This window comes from Atractosteus spatula, chromosome 26 (genome assembly GCF_055471065.1).
Source record: "Atractosteus spatula isolate fAtrSpa1 chromosome 26, fAtrSpa1.hap1, whole genome shotgun sequence".
Taxonomy (NCBI): domain Eukaryota; kingdom Metazoa; phylum Chordata; class Actinopteri; order Semionotiformes; family Lepisosteidae; genus Atractosteus; species Atractosteus spatula.
The window spans coordinates 3,954,266-3,976,748 of record NC_142731.1 but is presented as its reverse complement, the minus strand read 5'-3'; the positions used below and the strand labels follow the sequence as shown (position 1 = coordinate 3,976,748).

Below are 22,483 nucleotides of genomic sequence, written 5' to 3'. Positions count from 1 at the left end.
TCGGGGGGGTGAGCTCTTCTCGAAGTGCAGGATCACTGCTAAAACCAGGAGGCTTTCGAGTTCAAAGTAATTCAGTGACCGCGGCTTCCTGACACTCAGGGCAGCAGGTATCACCTGCAAGGCCTGCCTATCCTTATGTCACTCCAGAAGTCCTGCTGCTTCCATTCTGGGGTTGCAGAAGAAAAAGAGATTGTAGACATTTTGTTTTTGGTGTGTGACATGCACAGAGGATGTTGCTAACTGTCGGACAGAAAAGGCTGTGCTGAAACCTGTGGAAATAGAGAATGAAAGGCCTGCTAAATGAGTTAAGTGCATCAGACAGGGTCACATGGCTCTGGACTGGGCTGGACTCTGGCTGCGTGAAATCATTGTGGCATGCCAATTCAGTTCTACTCACGTAGCCTGTATGTGAGCCAGGGATTCTGATGTACATTCCCCACAGCTCTGCACTCACTGTAGCTGGTTCTCTGTAGGCCACAATGGAGATTTTGTGACCCACAGACAGCACTACACAATCTGTCTTTCTTCCACGACGAAGGATTGTAAAGAGGCAGAACAGAAGGAGTTTTCATTGCTTTTTATTAAAAAAAAACAGGCCTGAAACAATCCAAAACACAGAAATACAAAGACGAAATAGTATTTTAAAAACGGAATGCGACAGACAAATAACTGGCGCCAGCATTACTCCCGAACAACCCTGATAGAAACAGAAACCGTTGAAGCAGCACTTCACGTCGTTGACAGGTCCACTGCTTTCCTTCACCGACACTTCTGTGTCTTTGCAATGTGAGGTTTACTCCAGTTCGTGGGTCGTCATAGTTACCAAACAGAAACAGGGAGGCACTACATTTCAGGACTGACAATCGGCCTCGATAAAATGTGAGAAGAAAATAATACTGCTGTACAGCTGCAATTTGAGTTTTTTGTATTACCGTTATATAAACAGCTTACGTCGCACAATCTCTGCTCCACATGCTTCTAGTTTTTTATATCAGCGCTTCAACACATAACACATTAGGTGGTGAGTCTATTAGGTGACTTTAATAAATTATGCAGATATGGAGCGAAGAGTATACTATTTTAAGTGTGCGATCTATGCATTACTAACACTATTAAATATCCTGTATTTTGTATCATATGAGGTTGTTATTTAGAATACAGACCTATTTTCTTGAATCGGGTTTGCTTAGTGCATCAGCAAAATATGAATACGCAGTTATAAAGCCCCTGAAGTCTCCTATAAGGCCTAATTCTTTTTTCTGCTCTTGGTGAACGTGTTCTTCATTAGTGTCGAGTTCGGTGCAATACACAACAGTCATGTCATTTGCCAAAATGTTTGAGCACCATAGCAGGAAGTGAAGGGGACAAATTCTGTCCATCATCCAGTCTGAGCTCAGTGAATTAGCAAGCGTGCCAAATGGTTACGTTCAAGGACTCCTGAGAAACTCTTGCTGCCATATGAGGTTTCTGCTTTTATGTTGACAGTCTTTGTCCACAAACACACAAGCTTGGAGTACTGTCTTGAAAATGGGGATTTTTTTTGCAGGTTTAAACATTTTCATGCAAAAAAAGCAAGAACGAGCCCCATCCGTAGGGGGCATGGAAACTCAACCAGAGCCATAGGCTACAAACAGCTTCATGAGCTCAGAATCGTAGTGCCGCTTCCTGATTTTGGATAATCAGATTTGAAATCTGACCATTCGGGCAAGTAGGAATGGAATCCAGAGAATTTCTTCTAGTCTCTTAATAGTTTCTGAAAGATGCATGATCACTGTATCTTGTGTCACAAAGGTGCTCATTTCTGGCAAAATACTGAGCTGATCTGGTAACTGGAATTTTTATGGCCAGTGGTCCCACAGGCCAGGAGGCAGGCTGTGCTGTTGGAGAGGCAGGATGGGTAGGGCACATCTTGCACAATCTTTTTCTGCATTCTGTTTGTGAGGGGGGACCCCTTGCTTATTTATTGCATTCTAGGGAGAGAGGCCCACAAGAACCCTTGCATGCCTATCACTAAATCTGAAACTGGGACACTGAATTACAGCCCTCCTGCTATAGGACACGTATCCCCTGGGCCCTCATACCAGGAGCTGCTGTCTGATTTTAAAGGCTGCAGTTGGCTTTTGAAGATTAAACGAGCAGTTCCCTGGCGAGATGAGACATGCTTTTCTCTCTTGGCGGCACTACAGGCAAACGCTGGACTTGTCCTCTTGGAAAAAATCTAAATGCATTAGCTTATTGACGAAAACATGATGCTGCGGGGTCTGTGACTCCTGCTGTGGATCTAGTTCAGAACTAGACTCTCTGCTCCTCTTCTCTCTCCCTCTGTCTTTTTCTGTTAGTGTGGCCTCCCCAGCTCAGAGGGTCTTCTTGCTGTGTGCGCTCAGCGCCCCTGACAGGCAGTACGGGATGATGCCCACGGTGGCCAGGGGCACGGTGGCGCTCTTGCAGAAGGACAGCAGGTAGAATAGAGCAGCCGTGTGCGTGGGAGGCTTGAAGGAGTCGAAGAGGTGCAGCAGGAAGAGCGAGGCGGCGATGCAGCCCAGCCTGAAGGGGGCGCTGTGGCCCCGCTTGCCCGAGCAGCTCTCGCTGTAGAGAGGCGAGTGCAGGCCCAGCCCCAGGCCGAACAGGGTGCCCAGGTTGCGCAGCAGGCTGGCGAAGGGCGTGGTGTCCATGTGCACCCACTCGGCTCGGACGCACCACCGCTTGGCTTTCTCCAGCGTCCAGAGCAGGTCCACTCCCAGCACCCGCAGGAGCAGGTAGAAGCCCAGGGCGAAGACCAGCAGGAAGAGGGTGGTGAGGAGGTACCTCTTCAGACTGGCGCTGTAGATCCACTGCACCCTGTTGAAGGCCTCAGCCACAATGATACCTGTGAAGGGCAGCACAATTTTAAAATTAGCATAATACAGAAATCTAATCACAGCTTATATTGTATATTACATCAGGTGGAATCATCCTCACAGTTCCTGGAGGGCTACAGTGTTCCCTTTTAGGCTGATAGGAGAATGTTTCTTTCACTTCTGATGTACCATCACAGTCTTCAGTTGTTCACCATTGACAAGCTCGTTTGCTGCCACAGCTTAGTGAATTGAGGACTTGCGTGCATGCTCTGATGGCTGTTTGCAGCTACACTGGATGTTCCACAGTGCAATACAGGAGGGCGAGCAAGTGGCTGAGACAAGGTGAATCTCTCAGAAGTGCCTGGCAAGTCTCAGGGATCACTGTTACTCACAGAAGCAAGTGAGTCTTCAGAGTCCTTAACTGCAGGAACCCTCAAAGGTTGCACAGTTATCAGATCAACTTAACAATTGTGGACTTAAATGGGAATGAATGTTTGGACTCAGCTGCTTCTTGATTTTGACCTCTGTACTGTAGATCAATGTGAAACAAAGAGAAACTCCTGGGCCCTGCTCTTCTGACAAACTTCAGTTTTGTTTCTTTGTGGACTTTGCTAAAGTTTTCTTCTGGTAAACGTACTGCAGGATCAAAGCCCTGTAGAGGAGTATAGACCTCTGTGTCTGTTTTGATGGCAAACTTTGTGTCACACCTGCTCCCGTTGTAACTGGTGTACAGGTGACTGACCTGAGATGACCCCTGCGATGACCTGGTGTGGGAAGTGGGCTGCAAGGAAGACTCTGGAGAGGCAGACGCAGATCTGGACACCCCAGAACAGTGTCCACAAGGAGGCACGCACACACCTGGCAGGGAGCACACCAGAGATAGAGGAGCCATCAGGGGAAAGCTCTGAGATCACACACTGACCTGCGCAGGCACTGTAGGTACGCTGGTATCAGGTATAAAGTTCTTCCTGGCTTGTTATGTGGCCAGACTCCAAAAGAGAAAATGAATCTAAACCTGAGATGCTAACAATAAAGTAACTGTACTTTTCCTTTACAGCTTTTCTGAGCTTCATGAACTTGCAAGAAGGGAGGAGGGGAGAACCTATGGCTGAGGAGCCCTGAAATTATACACTGACCAGCACGATCCATCACTGATACTAGATTGATAGGTAACAGATCTGACTTTTGAAACCTCATTAATAGTGTCAGGCAAAGATATGTAAACAGTTAAGAGAGGCCTTAGAACATACCAGAGCACTCTGAGCAATTAGTTTAACTGTACCGTGTTAATAAGATTAACAGGATCTTCATTGCTCAGTTTCCAGATAACAACAGAGTGCAGCCTGGTTGTATGAAGACTTGAAGCACACATAAGGAAAATTATATATTTTTTTAGTGTTTTCATCTGATATTTCATTTTGATATCTGTAACCAGGAATGTGGTGATACTGTGAAGATATCATTAGTCTGTTACATGCTTGCTAACTCACCTGCTTCTATCTGAAAGCCGCTTATTCTGGTTTCAGCTGTGGTAGGCCAACACCCTAGGACTGATGTCAGTCCATTACGTGCTCATGGAGAAAGAGGCAGATTGGAATAGCCAATCAAGCCTTTCCAGAACTTTTCTGGGAATTGAGTGGAACCCCACATCCCAGCAAAACCCTACAGGAACATGTGAAGAACATGCAACAAGCCAGAATGGTGCTGTGAGGCAGCAGTATCTACTGCAGCCCAGTGCTGCCTGTTAGAAACCCATCGAAGACGTGCCGGTTGCTTTCTTTGGTTCAAGAAGCTAACAAGCCGCAGGTGAAGCGATCTGTGGCCTCAGGGCTGGCCCGAGCAGGGAGAGAGACTAGAGTGAGGGTCCTTACCAGTTTGTCAGGGGGCTGGCCTGGTGTTTCTTCAGCAGGATACCGAGAATAGAAGTGCTCATGACGTAATAAATGCCCGCCGCCCCCATGGCATGGCCAGATGGACTGCCTGAAAACAAGAACCATTGAGAGACCGCTCAGCAGAGGGGTCAGAGGCACCAACACAAAGCGCAGCTGGAACTTGACAGGCAGGCTCAAGGGTCACTGGCTCTCACAGTGATCTCAGGCTTGGAACAGGGGGCAAGCCTCTACTGTCTGCCTCTGTGACCGATCCCAGTATTTATCATTGATTGCACTGTATGATTTCCAGGCATGCTCCATTCTTAAATTTTAGAGGCTGACTGTGCCTCGAGGCAGGAGGACAGGTTGTGTGTGGAGACTCACCTGGCCCGGTCTCGCAGGTCATGGGGAACTGATCGACGTGCGGCACTGAGGAGTTACTGTAGTAAGGCGTCTCATGGACCCACCAGTAGGGCCTCTCTCCAAACAGGATCCTGTCCGGAGAAAGAATGCTGGTTAGGAAACGAAATAAATATTGCGATATCCAGCATAATTCATTCTGTCATTTTATCAAAATGTCTTGGATGAATATTTTTTATTGGGTGTACTCAGCTTTTTGCCTACATTTTTTTGGTGCGTGCTTGTAAAGGAACATGTTAAAAAAAACTTCTCAAACTTCTGCATTGAAATCCTTGAGTTTTTGTACGTAAACCCTACACAAAAAGACCCTATCATTCCTTCAACTACCAAGGTCAATGTATTAAAAATGCAGTTTGCTTTTGTAACAGTTTGAACTATACCATAGAATAGGGATTAATCAAGTCTTTCTACTCATAATTGTTTTATTTCATTACACTGGTGGGTTTGCCTGTTATATCCATTATCAATCATTATTAGTGTTACAATTAAATTATTAATGCTGTGGAAGAAGGGAATATTAAGAGACACTGTAGCTCTCTGGGACCACTGAGATCTGGGATCTCCGCTATAGAGTATTCTCCTGCCCATTCCTGGAGAGCTACACAGTACTCTGAGCTAAACTGTAGCTAAGACCTTTGTTGCTTAATTGGACCGGTTTTGAGGTTTAATTAAGAAGATGAACATGATCTTTCGCCCCTGATCACCCCAGTAGATCCATAGTAGAGCACTACTATGTATTTTTTTGTCCAGCTGTGGCTCTCAGGGTCAGACACACAGATTTAATCTGTTGACCCAGTGCCTCCACCAGTGTTTCTGCAGGGACAGCGCCTGCTGGACAGCACTCACCACTTGAAGACGAGGTTGAGCCAGTCCCCGACCACGGCCACCCAGATGAGCTTGACGCCCACGGACTCCCGCAGGTGGAACCAGACGGGGAAGAGGATGAAGAAGGTGTTCCTGAGGTCGGCGACGACGGAGACGAGGAGGAACCAGCCCTGGGCGTCTCTGTAGTGGGTCTGGAGGTACTGCACGGCGCCCACCCCGTAGTCGTGCACCAGGTCCATCCCTGCGTCCATGGCTTCAGCCTCTGTGGCGCTGTGGGTGAGCAGCAGTGCGCTGTTGGGAACTGTTGTGCCTGCCTCCCCTCTTCTGGTTTTATACCACTGTGCCCATAGCCACTCCGCATGCTCGCGGGCTGCTCTTTGGACCCGCAGGTATACGTATGAGAAAACATCTTGTGCCAAATAGTTAATGAAGACGAGTTTCGCCACGGCAGCAAGTCACACAAACAAGTCCCGCGGGCAGTGAAAAAACACCCCGCTGTAAACCGGCCCACACTTGACTTAACCCTCAGACAGCTGTGGCCCTGACTCAACCTGCGTGTTTGTGTATCTCCACCTAGTTAAGCAGTGACCTTGACACTGCTTTTTTGGACCCTGGCTGCTCGATAAACCCCTTAGCCACCCAACGTCTAGTATCACAATTATTACAACTGTGTTTCATTCATGAAGAGCCTATAAATGCCATCTGTGACCCATAATCTGAAGTGTTATACACAGTTACATTTACTGTTCTTGCTAGAAATGCTTTTTTGAAAACAACCCTTAATAATACACCTGCCAGTGCTATGTTCCAATCTTGCATCTCAGGTATATTTGAAGTGGGAAGTCTAGTTTTAAAATGCGGCGAGACAGTGTTTCTCAGTCCCTCAGTAGTCGTTACAGATCTCGGACAGAGTTTCCTAAAAGGCATCTGGTATCAGGCGCTGCGGTTTTCTGTCTGATTATTTTCAGTGCATCAAGGGAACCCTGATGATGAGATTGGGGGGCAGAGAGATATTGAAATCCTAGGTTCATGTTTTGCCCAGTTGTAGCTCTTATAAATTGCCATTAATTGCTGGAGTACTTGAACATGTTTTCATGGTCTTAGATCAGCAGCAGTGAGATCTTTGAGGTCCAAATGACCTTTTCATCTGCAATGTTTTGAAATAGATTTAACGGTATTTTTACCAACAAAGTCTTTAATATCTATGCCGAAGGTGCATATTTATCGAGTTCTAGGCGAGTTGTACCCCATTCAGTAAAAGAGTTTTGTGCATGCCACCAACCTTAGCAAACCTATACTTCCATATTTAGCCTCCTATTCACTCCAATTTAGCACAAGTGGTTACAAAAATCAACTGATAATATGCCTCTTTATTCCCAGTGAGGCAGGGTGACTGTTTCTGAAATGATTGTGTCTGGAATGTGCCTTTCATCTTTGAATCAATATTCTTGTCCTGACCTTTAAAAATTAACTTTAACTCAAGGCCTCCTCATGAAACTGCAGATGGGCCTTAGTCATTTTCTAATGCGTTGCACTTTCATGCTGTAGCAGGCTGCTCCGATAACGTTGACTGGTGATGTTTATGTGCGCGCTAGCTCTCCAGCAGTGCTTCACAAGCTGTAGACTGCAGGGTGCCCTTTTGACTCTTCCTTCCTGTTTATTTTTGAAGAAACAGGCCATTTCAGCCAATACGACTGAGACGGAAATGAAGGGATGGGGTCAGCAAAGTCTTTTCTGAGCCACACCGTGAGATAAATGAAGAAGGACTTCCTATTGACTTCAATTATTTTTATTAGTATCACAAAAGATGACAACCTCGGCACTCACTAAACATCACCATCACTTAAATGTCTGGCATTCTGCAAAGAAGCCCATAATGAGATTTGAAGAGTTTTGGAGCAAGCTAGAGTCATCTGTAAGAACTGGGTACTTAAGAAGAACGTGGGTGGTAAATTGCAAAGCCAAAAATGATGTTCTCCAGCTGACAGTAGATGCTGTTATTTTGCATTTTTTTCCTTCTTCAAAAGTGGTGAATGATTAAGGAAAGGCCTGTCTGAAGCTTTTGGTAATGGCTACTGTTTGAGGCATATGTGAGGAGCCTCTGGTGTTAAAACAGATTAATTAATCATTGGCAAGCAGTAGTTTTTTCTATGACATATGCTTGTGCAAGAGTGACTAACTGGCCCAGTAGTAATTCAGTTTATATAGAATCCCCAGCTGTTGACAGTGACTTGGAGAAGTCTCTGAGGTTTCTTATTTTTTGTGCTGGAATGGTTAGTAAATTATGGGGGGGGCGGAGCCTATCCCAGCAGGCAATGGGCACAAGACAGGGTAGACCCTGGAATGGACACCAGTGTTTCACGTGGCAGACACACAGACACAAACACACACTCCAGGGACACTTTTTCCAGGAGCCAGTTAACTTGCCAGCATGTTTTTGGACTGTGGCACAGGGCATACACACTCCACACAGGACACGCCCCAGAATCGCGAATTGAACCCAGGGCCCCAGCGCTGTGAGGCAGGGGTGCTAAAGCCTGCGGCGCTGGAATATGAACAGTCTGAACAAAGCTTGAGAAAAGACACTGCAGAGAAGAAGGAGGCAGAAAACACATTTGGTTTTCGCTAAGGTTTTTTCAGAATCAGGTGAAATCATCCTCTTCTTCCCAACTCAGAGCAGAACATTCCGCTTTGACAAATGGCACCATCACAATCTCTGCTGGAACTGCACTCTGTGCCATTGCTCTGTCGTGCACATATATCTGGTTATATCTGGTTGTGTAGTGCACTCACACTGTTGTGTAGTATTTTGTCATGTGCTGTTGTATACCACTTTCTAATGCACTGTTGTGTAGCATTTCCCCATGTGCCCTTGTTTACATCTCTCTAATGCACTCTTGTGTAACATTCCCTCATGTGCTGTTCTTGAACGAGCTCTTATGTACCCCTATGTAGATGTTGTTCAATGTGGACACTGCTCACTGCTTCACTACAATGCCATTCTGTGCTTTTTGTTGTCAAGGGCACAGTGTCGCCCATTCCTCATGTCACATTTTGCAACTCCTAGCTCTCTGGAAAAAAACGCAGAGAGCATTGTGATGCTCGCAGAATTCACAGCAGTTTAGCCTGACCACGAAAACAACCTGTTCTCCTGATCGTTGCTTAACCCTGTGTGCGTGCATGCATTTGTTTGAAAAACACAAATTTGCCACCCAGCTCTGATCTTGACAAACAGATCACGTGACGTTCTCGGTGAGCCAATCAGCACGGCTCGTGCCGGGGGGGGAAACAGAATCGGCGAGGTCCCCTTGGAAGACCGGCCACTGACACTGTTTATCAGACAAGCTTGCACCAGCGGCCCAGGGGGTTTAAAGGTTAAGAGACTTGCCCTAGATTCTGGGGAAAGCAAACAAATAAGTTGTCCTCATATAAATTCTGGGGCGAAGAGTGGAGAGGGGCTGTGAGTGCAGATCGCACTGCCCCGGCGCAGATGGACAGCATGGACCTGCTACACAGCGCCGGGGTGAACCTGACGGCCCATCTGCAGGCCCACTACAGAGGCTACGAGGGCTTGTTCAACCTGGCGTCCTCTGTGGCAGACCTCCACACACCTTTCTTCGTCTTCTTCCCCGTCTGGTTCCATCTGCGCAGGGAGGCGGGCATCAAGCTGATCTGGGTGGCCGTGATCGGAGACTGGCTCAACCTGGTGCTGAAGTGGTGAGCCAGCTTTCTCCAGATGGCCTGTGCCATCTTCTTTCCTCCTTGTGGTGCCAGGGCTGTCACTGGTAACCCTGCTTAGTCAGCGTGAGAGTCCTTGCTGGGCCTTAGAGTAGAAATGATCTAAACAATATTTTTTTTTCCAGCACACCCGCGTCTTAAGCGCTCGAAACCGCTGCTGGGTCTCTGATCCGACCTCACAGGAACCCTGAAATGAATCCCACGGGGTTAGCGCCCCATTCTCAAGGCTGTGGGAGTGGATTCATTTTTTCATTTTGAGCTCAGTCCCCCAAAAACCGTCATGAGTGCCGCGCTTAGGATATCGGTTGTTCAGAAACAGACAGGAAAGGTTCACACTTTTTCATGGGGAAAAACCGCTAATTAAATGCAGCAAATTAAAGGAGAGATGTATGATTTTCAAGTGTTATGGCACATTTGATTTTCCTGTGCACAAAAGGGTAGCTCATAGATTCAGGCGCACAGATTGTCTTTACTGTATGCAAAAAGCTGAAAAAACAAGATCTCAGTGAAGGAACTGGCAGGCAGACGGATTGTACAAAAGTTTTGTTTTCTTTTTCTGGGCTTAGTGTGGAACAGTTCCCTTATTTATTAACATAGACTATGGGAATATCTAGATAGACCACCAAAACCGCAGTGTGAACGGACATTCTTGAAGTTTCAGCTTCTTTTTATCCTTCTTTCCCCTGGGTTTAGCTTTCTTTTAGTCTGTAGGGGTTCTGTAGATCGTGAAGTCAGGACTCCAGAGCTATAACCAAAACCCAGGTGGGTAAAATTTGGGTGTCAAGTATTAAAAGTATTAAATTATTTTAGGAAATGAGGGAAAGTTTAAATTTAATATTGGCTTTAGTGGGAGAACCTCATGCTCACTCAAGCAGAGATGAACTTGGATAAAATCAGATTCATTGGGTCCTGCTATTTTTGTGCTCTCTTCTCTTTCACAGGGTTCTTTTTGGTGAGAGGCCCTACTGGTGGGTTCACGAGACCCAGTTCTATGGTTCTGAACCGGCTCCTGTGCTAAGACAGTTCCCCATCACTTGTGAAACCGGGCCAGGTACTGAATGGACTCCTCTGTTGGTATTCCTAGTGCACATGGTTACCTATCAGACAGTGGATATGCTGCATTCACATATATTTGTAATAGAAGTTCTGTGCACAGTGTGGATGAAAAAAGGTGTTAATCTGGTAGATAAGAATATGATTCCATCATGGTCATGTCTGTTGATGTAAATCTGAGCATTTGCCATGAAATCCAGAAGAAATCTCTTTTGGTCTGTTTTGTGGAAAAATCCTGTCCAAGCAGCATTGAAAAGGACTTCCTAATTATTGTAATTGAAATTCTCTATTTTTGTTTCTCATTTCCTGACAGCATTTTTTTAAATTTGCGTGTGGATGTGAGTCTGTAGCGCTTAATAAAAGTAATGCCGCATTTCTTATACTGTAGTTCTGAAACTTTAGCTGTCTTAGTTTGGGATTATATACATCACTTTCTGTTTTTTAGGACCCCATGAGTATACAGTAGCATGAAAAACAGGCTCGTTCACATCTGCACTGGTGCAGTCAGTGGGAGTGAGTAACCTAGCGAGCTGGATGTGTTAGTGTAGGCTGGTCGTTCATATTCATGAACCACAGACGCCCTGATTCAAGCCAGCTGTCAATGTCCAGTTGCATGTAGTGTGTGCATGCTGGGGCCTGTGGCCCTTGTGGGTTGACCCTGTGCTTGGCGTGTTCACAGGAAGCCCCTCGGGGCATGCGATGGGCTCAGCGGGGGTGTGGTACGTGATGGTGACGGCCGTCCTCTCCATTGCTTCTGAGAGAGATCACTCTGCTCTCTTCAACAGGTGAGCTTGACACGCGCGTCATCAGTGCCGAGACCAACAGCTCCCATCTGTGCTGTGGATTTTCAGCGATACTAGATTAATATGTTCCCAGCTCCGCAATGAAGCTCTTATGAAATTATACCTTCATCAATGTACCATTTTGCACATCCATTGAGTCTTTACCATGATTGTATTGCTGTGCCCCTGTGGCACTCACATGCTTTCACTATGCTGTAGTATATTTGAACGTGTGGACACCATGGTACACCATGATAAAATATTTATGAAGTCCTCAGCAAAACTGAAAGCAGCAGGCAGCAGGCAACCCTGACACAAAGGGTTGTGGGAGCAGGGAACGAGCTACACAGTTCTGCTATTGAAGCCGACGCCCTGGTTTTCAAGAAGCAGGTGGATGAGATCTTTGGATCACTTAACTGCTTACTGACGAAATGAGCAAGAAGGGAAGAATGGCCTCCTCTCGTTTGAACGGTTCTTAAATTAGCATAGCAGCCCAAGGGTGAAGGAGTAAGACTCAACCCCTCATCTCCGGGACTCTCTGTCCCTCTCTTCCCCGGCTCAGGGCTCTGCGGGTGGCGCTGTGGACGGGGCTGTGTGCCGTCGAGCTAATCGTCTGCATGTCCAGGGTCTATGTGGCTGCCCACTTCCCCCACCAGGTCGTCACAGGGGTCATTTCAGGTCAGTGACCGCAGGAGAGGCCCTGGCGACGTGGCTGGTGCTGTTCTGGTCGTTGCCGCTGACTGGCTTCGCGTGCTGTTCTTGTGCCGCCTACAACGTCAGCGTGACGTGGAAGTAGAGCTCAGTTACTGCGAAACCTGAATCAGTCGCAGCCAAGTGCTTGGGTGATGAAATGTTTAGGCAAAACATTACAGTTTTCACATTTGTGCATCTTTTCACGAGAGTATGGTCCAAGGTGGGACTAGGACACTGTGCAAGCTGTTTGCCATTCATTACTGTGTATTAAGGCCTGGTTTGTCTGTCAATGGCAGGTATGATTGTGGCTGAGGCCTTCAGCAGGGTGCAGTGGATCTACAGCGCCAGTCTGAAGAAGTACCTCCTCACCACCCTCTTCCTGCTGGTCTTCGCCCTGGGCTTCTACCTGCTCCTGCGGGTGCTGGGAGTGGACCTGCTCTGGACGCTGGAGAAAGCCAAGCGGTGGTGCGTCCGAGCCGAGTGGGTGCACATGGACACCACACCCTTCGCCAGCCTGCTGCGCAACCTGGGCACCCTGTTCGGCCTGGGGCTGGGCCTGCACTCTCCTCTCTCCAGTGGGAGCCACTCAGGGAAACGAGGCCACAGCGCCCCCTTCAGGCTGGGCTGCATCACTGCCTCGCTGCTGCTACTGCAGCTGCTGGACCTGGTCCACTTCTCCTCAGAGAGGGAGCTGCTGTTTTACCTGCTGTCCTTCTGCAAGAGCGCTGCCGTGCCTCTCATCACAGTGGCACTTGCCCCCCGCGTCATCTCCAGACTCTGCCCCAGGCAGGGCAAGAGGCAGAAGGACTGGTGACTTCAGACCTGCAACACACTCGCCCAACCAAACTTGGGCCATTACTCCTCAAGATCCTTCTCTCCATTTCAGATCGCTTGTTGATAGCAAAGCTTGTAGGCTGAGCTGCAGGCTGCCTGTGAAAGAAGACTAGAACATGGTCCTTCAGTGCTAGCGCTGACTTCAGTTCCACCCTGTTATTCTCCATTGAATAGCAAATCCTTCATTGCTTTGGTTTGTCCACAATATTATGTGTTTTAAGAACCTGTATCGTATAGTAAAGCTAGCTATGTTGTGTGACACACATGGAATGAAAAACAATGTGATGTTTAACAGTGGGTTTCGAAACCAATGTGCTCTGTGCATTTCTAGTGCATCCCCTGAAAGCAAATCGTTCTAGCGCTCTTAATCTGATATGTTGTTGCTGGAGGTCCCCCTCCAGCTCCCCTCTCTGGGAGCCAGAGAGAACCTTCATTGTGAGCTCTGAGTGTCCTGCTTTCCCTCTGGTGAGGAAGTACAGTAATTAAGACCAGGCAGAGATGGTCATGCTGTAATTGTCCAGGAGATGCCTTCGGATGAACATTTGTAAATAGTTAGGAGCCTAGGTGATCAAAGATTAGAATGTAAAATAATAAACTGCTGAAGTACAGTATGTGAAGCAAAATGAAGTAGAAGCAATCTTAAGGTTCTTTTTTTTCAGAAACAAGTACACATCACTGTTTTCCCAGGTGCTGTGGACCATGTGCAGTGCCAGTCACCACTGTGCGGATGAATGGAAACAGCGTTTGTCTAGCTTGGTGGTGTGCTTTGTTTATGTGTATTTTGAGCCAGATCAGTCTGGGAAGACCATTTTTCAGGACATTACATAAATCGTATACTTAGAAATGTTTCTTTTTTTTGAGGAACATGTTTTGGAATTGTTCCAGATTCCACAGTTCGTGTTACTAGATTCATGTTGGTGAATTATAGAGGGATCAACTATTTGTATCTTTAGTTTTGGTTAACGCATCATTTTATTGGTTCAAACCTAAGAAAACACAAAATGCTACCAAGTTAACCAGGCACTCTGAAAGCTTGTAGCTCTGTAATACTTGATGACCTCTAATCTCTGTGAGGAGTAGGATTGCTCCATGAATTGAAAGGTGGCATGTTCATTTGAGCAACTGCATTTTCCTGATGCTTGCAAACAACAGGGTAAAGGTTCATCTGCAGGCACTGAACTTTTACTCCCTCCCAATGTGTTAAAACAATCAGCTGTTATGTAATCAGAGCAGATCATGATGGTTTCTCCCGTGATCACTGTACATTTCTGTCAGGGGGCTTGTGAATTGAGCCTTTGAGTGACAAGCCATTTAATCTGGTAAAACTTAGTTGGAATATACCACTGCGCGCTGTGTACTGGAATCAGAGAAAATCACAGATAGGTGTGGTAGTCCAAGGTACTAAAGCATAATTCAGTAAATGCGCAAAGTAAAACCAATGGCAAAACACATGTACAGCGTTTCACCGTTGTACAGTTCAGCTACAGCCTGGAGCTCCTTTACTGCAGATTTGTGGTTTTCAGGTCCTGGTAAAATGAATCCCTTTAACATAAAAATGAGGTCCTTTTTTAATAGAGTCCATCAAATGTCGATAAAACACTGTCTCGTTTCTTCTTGGCATAAGTGCATGTACTGTGTTTTTTTTAAAGAGTAGATCAGTAAGACAGGCTTCCATAATTGTATCATTGTATATTCTTTTCCTAGTTTATTATCTGAAACGTTAACATGACACTCGGTGATGCAGGTATATGAGCAGCTATGCCTCTTCATAGTGTGTCTCTTCATCTGCGGTGGAAGGTTTGTTTTTAACACTTTGCCTTACTAATGGGGTGACTTCTGGCCAGCACTGTAATGTGTGGCAGCTTTGTGTTTTGTGCTCAGAACAAATATCCTCGGTGCAATGAATTCAGAAGAGTCAGAACTTTTCTGTTACAGAATTTAAAGGGGGTAAACATGCTTTGTTTTAGCTTCACTGTATAATAGCAATAATAAACCGTGCCACACAATAGTAAATACTCCTTATTGTTTTCTTTACTCCATTATGGTACCTCATGGCATTCTTACACTTCAAGCTAGGCCAATACAGTTAAGGCATGTGAAAACGACATGGAACTAAAGTACTGCTAATGTGAAACCATTGTAACAGTGTAAAATTCTTATTATACATTTTGCATGGTCAGGGCCTGATTTTGGTGCTCATAGGTCCTAGGCACTTTCACTCCGAATTGTGCATAAAGAGGGGTAAACGCCAGTTGAATTACGTCGATTGACATGATGCAATTTAAATTTATTCTAATGCTAAACCACATGATTGATGGAGTGAGTCGTGCGACCATCACTTCGATACTTCTAATTTCTAAAACAGCCGCTACACAGTGTATGATTATTGATTTGGAGCACCTAGAGTCGATCGCAAGTTGTTTCAGCTCGTTTTTCGTCAGTCACTAGTGTTTCCCTCCTTCGTAGGCCCTAAAAATGTTGTAGGCCTGACAGTGCCTCATGGGAAATCCGGTACTGTGCATGGTAACAACATCTACTTATAGTGAGATCATAGCTCTCAGTTCACTCTCAGGGTAGTACATTGTGATCCTTGTTTATAAAACAGAACACTGAAGAAGTGCAGAACAACTGCAGAAAAGACCCTAGCAGCTCAGTCACAAAGCCTGCATGCCTGTGTATAGGGCAGATGAATGAGTTCTACTTGCTTTGTTTCACAGCTGGCGTGAGAAGTCACTGTGCTGGCACTGTTCATGTCTCTGCCCTTTTGAAATGTGCACTTCTCTGAAACGGTGCAATCACCAACTGTTCAACAGTCTAAACAGGTAAGAGTTTATTGTGGCATAGAATGATAATAACAGTAACACATAGTCCGGCGCAGAGAAACTATAGGAAAAGCATGGTGGACTTATGCAAAATCTGTACTAGCAATGTAAATGCAGGGTGCAAATGCATGATAAACTCATGGATACATTTTTTAAAAATATTGCTGATTCATATGGCAAGCATACAAATATCAAATACGTGATCATTTTGGGTTTGTGCCTGTTCCATTTTGTTTTTATGTCGCCTTCATTATGTGAACATTAAAACCACATTTAATTAGAGTTTCTGTCTATATTCTTATAAAGGTCTTACCCCCTGTAACTTCTGGGAGAACAGATTCTCCATTAGCTGAATCAGCTCATCCCAACACAGTGACCCCCTCGTGCACCCAAGGGTGCACTAAGAGTGGACCTTAGGGTGGAGATGCCTCAAAACAAAGATAACAGCCCTCCCAAGGTCTTGGGAAGAGTCCAGGACCCGACAGCAGAAACATGCAGAGGTCACACAGACAAACAGTTCATGGACAGACTTGTTTTCTTGCATCTGACTTGTCCAGCAGCTGTTATCTTTGCGAGCTGAAATTTCTGTTTACTCTCTGCATGCTTTCATTTTTTTTTCGTGACTTTGTAGTGATTTTTGGCTGAAGAACGTAAAAGAAGATAACTCCGACACGTGGTAATATTTGGCCCTGATTTCCTTTTGAAATCTGAGAGGGAGAAACAATAAATATTTTAACATCCAAGGAGCCTAACGATTTTCTGGAGATTCAGTTTAAACTGGTCCCATGTGTCCCTCTGCTTTTTAAATTTGACTTCTTCAATATGTGGTGCTTAAGTGTATAGTGTTAAGATGCTGTATGGTGTATGTACAGTATATATGTTAGGACAAGCACATTTGGACATTAAGCATCTTAAAGAGAATTTCAGAATTTTTTTCCTTGTCTTGGCAAGCAATTGTCTTCAGGTTTTATTTTTGGGTGCAAAATAGAATTGGCGTTATGTGCTGCTCAAACCCACATCAGCTCGCCTGCCTTTTCACCACCACGCTTGTGAGCGCTTGAGTATGTGTGTGAGAGAGGAAGTGGACAAGGGGGGAGGTTGTATTGTTTCCCTGTGTTGGAGCTTTAGGGCTGGTCTTGAGGAGCTCAAAGCTACAAATACTTGTACTGCGACAGAAGCAAATAACAGACAAACTGTTGGGAGATTGTGTTATCTAGTTGGGGGGCGGAGGGACTGAAATGCTCTGAAAATTTGGCAGCAATCCAGATGTTTTTTTTCTTTTTTGTGTAATTCTTTACTTTTTTTGTTTTTCAGTATGCACAAGGCCAATACTGATTAATTCCTTTACAGGGTACACCTGTTACACATTAACCTGCCTGTTTGTCTGTTGTTGTGTCTCTGGCGTTCTCTGATCCCCAACAAGGTGGTGGGAGGGGCTGGGGGGGGGCTTGGAGTGTGGAACAGGCTGTACAGCGGAGAGCACAGCTCCTGTCAGAAAACCACAAGCTGCAGCCTGGCTGAAGAGGCTGCCAGCAGCCTGGGTGGGATGTGCTGTGGTGCAATCGCTGTGCAGTCCCTTAGTGGGAAAGGTTTCCCATACAAGGCAAAACCTTCATTTAAGGCATGTTAGAACACAGGAATGACATACAGTGGCTCTTGCGCCACATTGCTGTGTGGTGGAACACAGTACTGAATCAGTGCAGATTGTGTCAGTAAGAGACAGTTCAGTCACAGAGACTCCAAACATGTGTACACAGTAGTTTGATCAATTGTGCTAATTTGGCCTCACTCTTTGTTCAAGGTAAGTAACCTACTGTCATTGGGTTAGACAAGACTGGTTATATTGAATGTATTGTGTAAAATGGAGTTAGGCTGCACAAAAGTGCCCAATCCCCTGTCCTACCCAATACTTAACACTAATTATGGAAATGAAAGTTCAGACTGAGTGTTCTCCCCCTGAGCTGATTAATGTTTGATTATTAGAGATTTGAAACCGCGCCAATGAAAAGACTCAGCAGAAAGGCACGATTTGGAGTGATTGTCTTCCGCGGAGGTCTCCGCAATAAGCTACAGCTCACTTCTTCCTGCTGGGGCCTCATATTGTAAACCACTGGGAAACAACTGGAATTCACATCAGGAGAGCAGCCTGCTTTCAAAACTCGGTGAGTATTCATGTTCTTCCAGCACCAGCTGTATGGAAAAATCATTTATTGCTCCTTATCTCTGTGTTGCAATTTCGTTTTTGAAGAAGGAGGGTTCCTTTTTTTTTCATTGAGACCAGACGCCTCTGAGAGTGATTGGTAAATGTGTTCAAGTGCAGAGTGATTGCAGGTTTTTACGGCAGCCTGGGCTGTTTCCGGCGCTGAGCAGCAGAGTGCTCGGGACATGATCGCGGCGTGCTTGCTGGCTGCCAGATAAAGAGGGCACAGCTTTCTGGTGACTTGATTAGCTGAGGAAATATTACGCAACCAAATCAGAAATACTCACCCTTTCGACATATAACCAGGGGCTGCCTCATGTCATTAGTTATAATAATTAATCATTCTTTACACTTATATAGCCCATTTTTAGACACTCCACTCAAAGTGCTTTACAGGCAAGCTCCTCTCCACCTCCACCAATGATGTGTAGCACCACCTGGATGATGTGCTCCAGTCCTCTCCCCACACGTCAGCTCTCAGTGGGGAGGAGAACAGAGCGATGAAGCCAGTTCTTAACTGCGGATCCTAAGGCGAAGGGGATTATGTAACAATTTCTGTAATAACCCGTGAGATTTGTAGTTGACTATTGTCACTGATTGATCTATTCAAACCAGTATGAGTAAAAGTTACTTTCACAGTATATGGATGTGCACCGGTGGCTCATAAAGCTAGCCAGCTTGTCCTCGCAGCTGGTTTCTGATAACGGGGCACCCTAGAGTAGCAACATTTAGTTCCTGCACACATTCCAGTGAGCTCCACAGCTGGAGGGCAAGCAAAAGCCATCTGGGTTGCCAAAGTAGATCACGTTGAGCTGATATGGCACTTTGCTCCACACTGAACTAGCTATATAAGCACCCTATATATCTACAGTACATCTACAGTACCCCTGTGCATAGATACGTTTATGTGTATCAATGCTTTCATCAGCTGCTTGGTGCGCAGTTTGATCTATTTTGCACATGAATACAGAAAAGCCAGGCTAGCAGAAGGATTCAGTCCTGGACCATGATGAGCTATCTGTGTGGAGTTTGTGTGGGTTTCCTCCATGTTCTGGTTTCCTTAATTGTTTTGTGGTAAAACTGGCTCTGGTGTGTGTGTGTCTGGCTCTGTGTGAGTCTTGTGATGGACTGGTGACCCGTTCGGGGCATAACCGGCCTTCTACCTGTTCCTCCCCAAGACTCTGATTTGGAAGTGGTTAGAAAATGGATTGATAGAGAAAGAAATGGAACTTTAGAGCTACTTAAATGCTTTATTATTTACACATTCCCACATGGCACTTGTGATTAGCTGTTTTATCAGTAGGTCTAAATGAACAGTTCCACCCGGAGTCCAGGGGTTACACATGCAAACAGGAAATGAAAAGTGCTCCATCATGGCTGAACTCTGGAAAGCACTGAGAGCTGTCTGGAAGAGCACGCCATGGGACTTCATCAAGCAAGAACAGTCATGTCGACCGGAGCCTGGTTTATAGAACCAAGAGCCTATGAAATCACAAATCTTTCTGTGTCTTAAGAATCACGAATTCCAAGGGCTGGAACTGTTTATGGAGCAGTCAGTAAATATGTGCATGACCGAAGGCAGATGTTTGCTGGCAATTAAACTTCTTTTCACAGAAGCCTATTAACCGATCAGCATGTTTTTGGACCGTGTGTGGAAACTGGAGCATCCGGAGGAAATACGGGGAGAACATGCAAACTCCACCCAGATAGCACCACATGAGCTGAACCCAGGATCCCAGTGTCACAAGACACCAATGCTAACCATTGTGCCACCATGCCAGATGCTACCACACGCCACCAGATATTTCATATACATGTGATGGCTGCTTTGTATGTGAGATGTCTTCCAAGGCCACTCTTCTCTTAATACAGATAATTAGTTTGTCAGTGCTGGAGTGGGGGTGATCTCAAAGGCAGGTCTGAGGAGTCTGCTCACACTTCCTCACTCTTTCCTATCTGCTGTCACAGAGTTCATTCTCAAGCCAAGGTGTGAAAAACACACAAACGGCTGTTCCAAAATTGGGTGGGTATAACACAAGTAATTGGAGTTTTCTCAATTAAAAGAGTCATTATTCTGTTTCATAAATTCATAATACATAATTCTGATGATGGCTTTAATACGTTCAGCAGGAAATATTTGTACTGTTTGTATAGGAGCTCTGCCAAAGCTATTTCTGTACATCACATCTGGGGAGAAAGCAGTCCCATATATTGTAGGTGAAGCAATACATCACTCTCTGGACATGCCATTCCCTGACATTGTGTACAAAGCCCAGAGCCCACTCATTCATATCACTTCACCATTCCATCCGCAACGCTTTTATAAACACTGCAAGAAAACAGTCTTCAACCCAGATGAGGGACAATCAGGGAAAAACACCCTCTCACAAATCGCTCTAACTTTTATTGAAAAATAAAGAGATTTTCTTCATTTTTTTTCTTAAAGATCACAATATCCAGTGCATTTATACAGTAAATGAGATTGTCTTGCAAGATAAACTAATTCCTGGAAAATCTGTGAGCAGCAGACTACAATTGAATATATATATATATATTAGAGAAAGGCTCAGTTGCTACACTTATATTTTAAAGCTCTTTAATAGAAGGTCCCAGATGCAGCCCAGTGTGCATTTATAATTAAGGTAAATTGATAGTGACTGACATTACACTACCAGCAGAACAGTAAGAACAAAGCTGCAGATGACCATTAGAAACAGTCGGTTTAATATTTTATCTTCATCTAAATTAAAATCTGTTTATAAAACTATATATCCTGCAGCGTCCTGAGAGTTTGTTACCTTGAGCTGTTGTCATATGTAACATCAGTCACCTTAGAGTTACTTATTGCCATGTTGTTTTTAAAGAAACTGTTTATTGGATAATAATGATTAGAATATGTTTTCAAATAAATGAAGGTTTTGTTTTCAAATAAAAAGACATGTGTTCAATAAACAAAGAAACGCTGTACTGTCCTATGTACCAAGATGTTTTTGCATGTTTAGAAGTCACATATAAACTATCTTAAAACATCTACACAACTTAAAAGAGTAGGCATCTTTTAAATCCAACAGAATCAAAAATTTCCCACTCTGTTTCTTTGTATTCACTGTGGCAAGACCCAGCCTTTCCCAGTTCTGGTTACCCCAGCATCTGCTGGGTTTCAATCCAGCTGCACTTTTAATTGTTTAATTGAACGCCAAACTGATAAATTGGTTAATTAGATAACAAACATGGATATTTGTTTTCTGATTTGAAAAAGATGTTTTTGTTATTTCTGAGTTTTGTTAGGGAAAATAAAACCTCTGACCATTACAGAACTGAAAACAATCAAAAAATCATAATTGTAAATTTGGGGTTCAATTACAACAGTCAAGAGCTAAACAAAACCCACTGTCATAACCAGTGGCTGCATGGAAAGTGAGGTTTATGGTCTAGAGCCAGAATGGTCACACTTTGTCCCGGACAGCCACAGTCCAGTACAGTTTATGGATCACTCTTCAATTTTCAGTTCCTTAACTCTTGGAACGATATTATTTTGACCACTGAAGTAGGTGATCAGTCTAGCAATTTACTGTAGATACTTTAATCTGAAATAAAACTTCCAATACACTATAGCTCTCGGGGACTACAGTTGGTCTGTCCTGACCTAAATGAATACGTTAATTTACTGAACTGAGCAAAACTCACACATGATCCAAACCTTTTAAGTAAGGACCTGCTGGATTGTGGCTCCCCAGGGCCACGGTGGTCCAGCTCCAGTCCATGGTACCTAAGAGAGGTAACAAGGCTGTGAGGAGGCTGTTTGAGCCATCTTGAAGGAATGCTGAAAACCCAGAGCATCTGGCCTGGAAACTCCGCCTGGATCAACAGCCCTCTAGGTTCAGTGATACAGAGTTACAGTCCTTGAGGGCCTCATTCTACCACTGTTAATGGACCATTAAACCATCACCTCTTCAGGAGTGGAGGGAAAATTATTGATCTGATTAAGGGAACGGTCAGCTCAGTCTAGGTTACGTCAAAAAGCAGCCCCTACCTGGGCCAGACTATTGAGCGAGTGGCCTCACATTGACCTTACATTGCTCACCGCTCACAGTCAACACTGCCCCCTCTCAAGCCCCACAACCCTTCTGGTTTTGCAGTATAGACCAGTGGTTCTCAAACTGCGGTACGCGGAGCGCCCCCAGGTGGTACGCCAGATGACCCTGGAAATTTGTGGTGTGCGCTGATAAATTGGGAATTAGAAATTGAATAATTAAAAATGATGTACATTTTTCATCTGTAATTTACTTTAGTTGGTTTCAGAAATCTTGAGACAGGTTTTTCAAATTTTCTATTTTAATCAAATTAGTTTATGTGTTAAATACACAGCCTTCATACTTAGCTACGCTGATACAGCGCGCGCCAATAC

At 45.0% G+C, this 22,483-nt stretch overlaps 2 protein-coding genes across 2 annotated transcripts; one reads left to right on the top strand and one right to left on the bottom strand.

Annotated features, from left to right (window-relative positions):
- Window positions 1–562: 562 nt before the first annotated feature.
- g6pc1a.2 (glucose-6-phosphatase catalytic subunit 1a, tandem duplicate 2) lies at window positions 563–6,268 on the bottom strand. Its single transcript, XM_088905993.1, has 5 exons — window positions 5,975–6,268; window positions 5,093–5,202; window positions 4,709–4,817; window positions 3,580–3,695; window positions 563–2,866 (listed from the first exon to the last, which is right to left on the bottom strand). The coding sequence occupies exons 1-5, from the start codon at window positions 6,202–6,204 to the stop codon at window positions 2,355–2,357; spliced, it is 1,077 nt and encodes a 358-aa protein (XP_088762119.1). The 5' UTR covers window positions 6,205–6,268; the 3' UTR covers window positions 563–2,354.
- Window positions 6,069–15,066, top strand: g6pc1a.1 (glucose-6-phosphatase catalytic subunit 1a, tandem duplicate 1). The gene is made up of 6 exons (XM_088905994.1): window positions 6,069–6,150; window positions 9,400–9,670; window positions 10,633–10,742; window positions 11,424–11,529; window positions 12,089–12,204; window positions 12,516–15,066. The coding sequence occupies exons 2-6, from the start codon at window positions 9,444–9,446 to the stop codon at window positions 13,031–13,033; spliced, it is 1,077 nt and encodes a 358-aa protein (XP_088762120.1). The 5' UTR covers window positions 6,069–6,150; window positions 9,400–9,443; the 3' UTR covers window positions 13,034–15,066.
- The last annotated feature ends 7,417 nt before the right edge of the window (window positions 15,067–22,483 follow it).

Bases quoted from the DNA above. Each gene is read 5' to 3' on its own strand.
- g6pc1a.2 (XM_088905993.1), bottom strand. From the start codon at position 6,204: ATGGACGCAGGGATGGACCTGGTGCACGACTACGGGGTGGGCGCCGTG. The intron at 4,818-5,092 runs GTGAGTCTCCAC...TCTTGTTTTCAG, and splicing joins GACCTGCGAGACCGGGCCAG to GCAGTCCATCTGGCCATGCC. The intron at 2,867-3,579 runs GTCAGTCACCTG...TGCCCTTCACAG, and splicing joins CATCGCAGGGGTCATCTCAG to GTATCATTGTGGCTGAGGCC.
- g6pc1a.1 (XM_088905994.1), top strand. From the start codon at position 9,444: ATGGACAGCATGGACCTGCTACACAGCGCCGGGGTGAACCTGACGGCC. The intron at 9,671-10,632 runs GTGAGCCAGCTT...TCTCTTTCACAG, and splicing joins CTCAACCTGGTGCTGAAGTG to GGTTCTTTTTGGTGAGAGGC. The intron at 11,530-12,088 runs GTGAGCTTGACA...TCCCCGGCTCAG, and splicing joins CACTCTGCTCTCTTCAACAG to GGCTCTGCGGGTGGCGCTGT.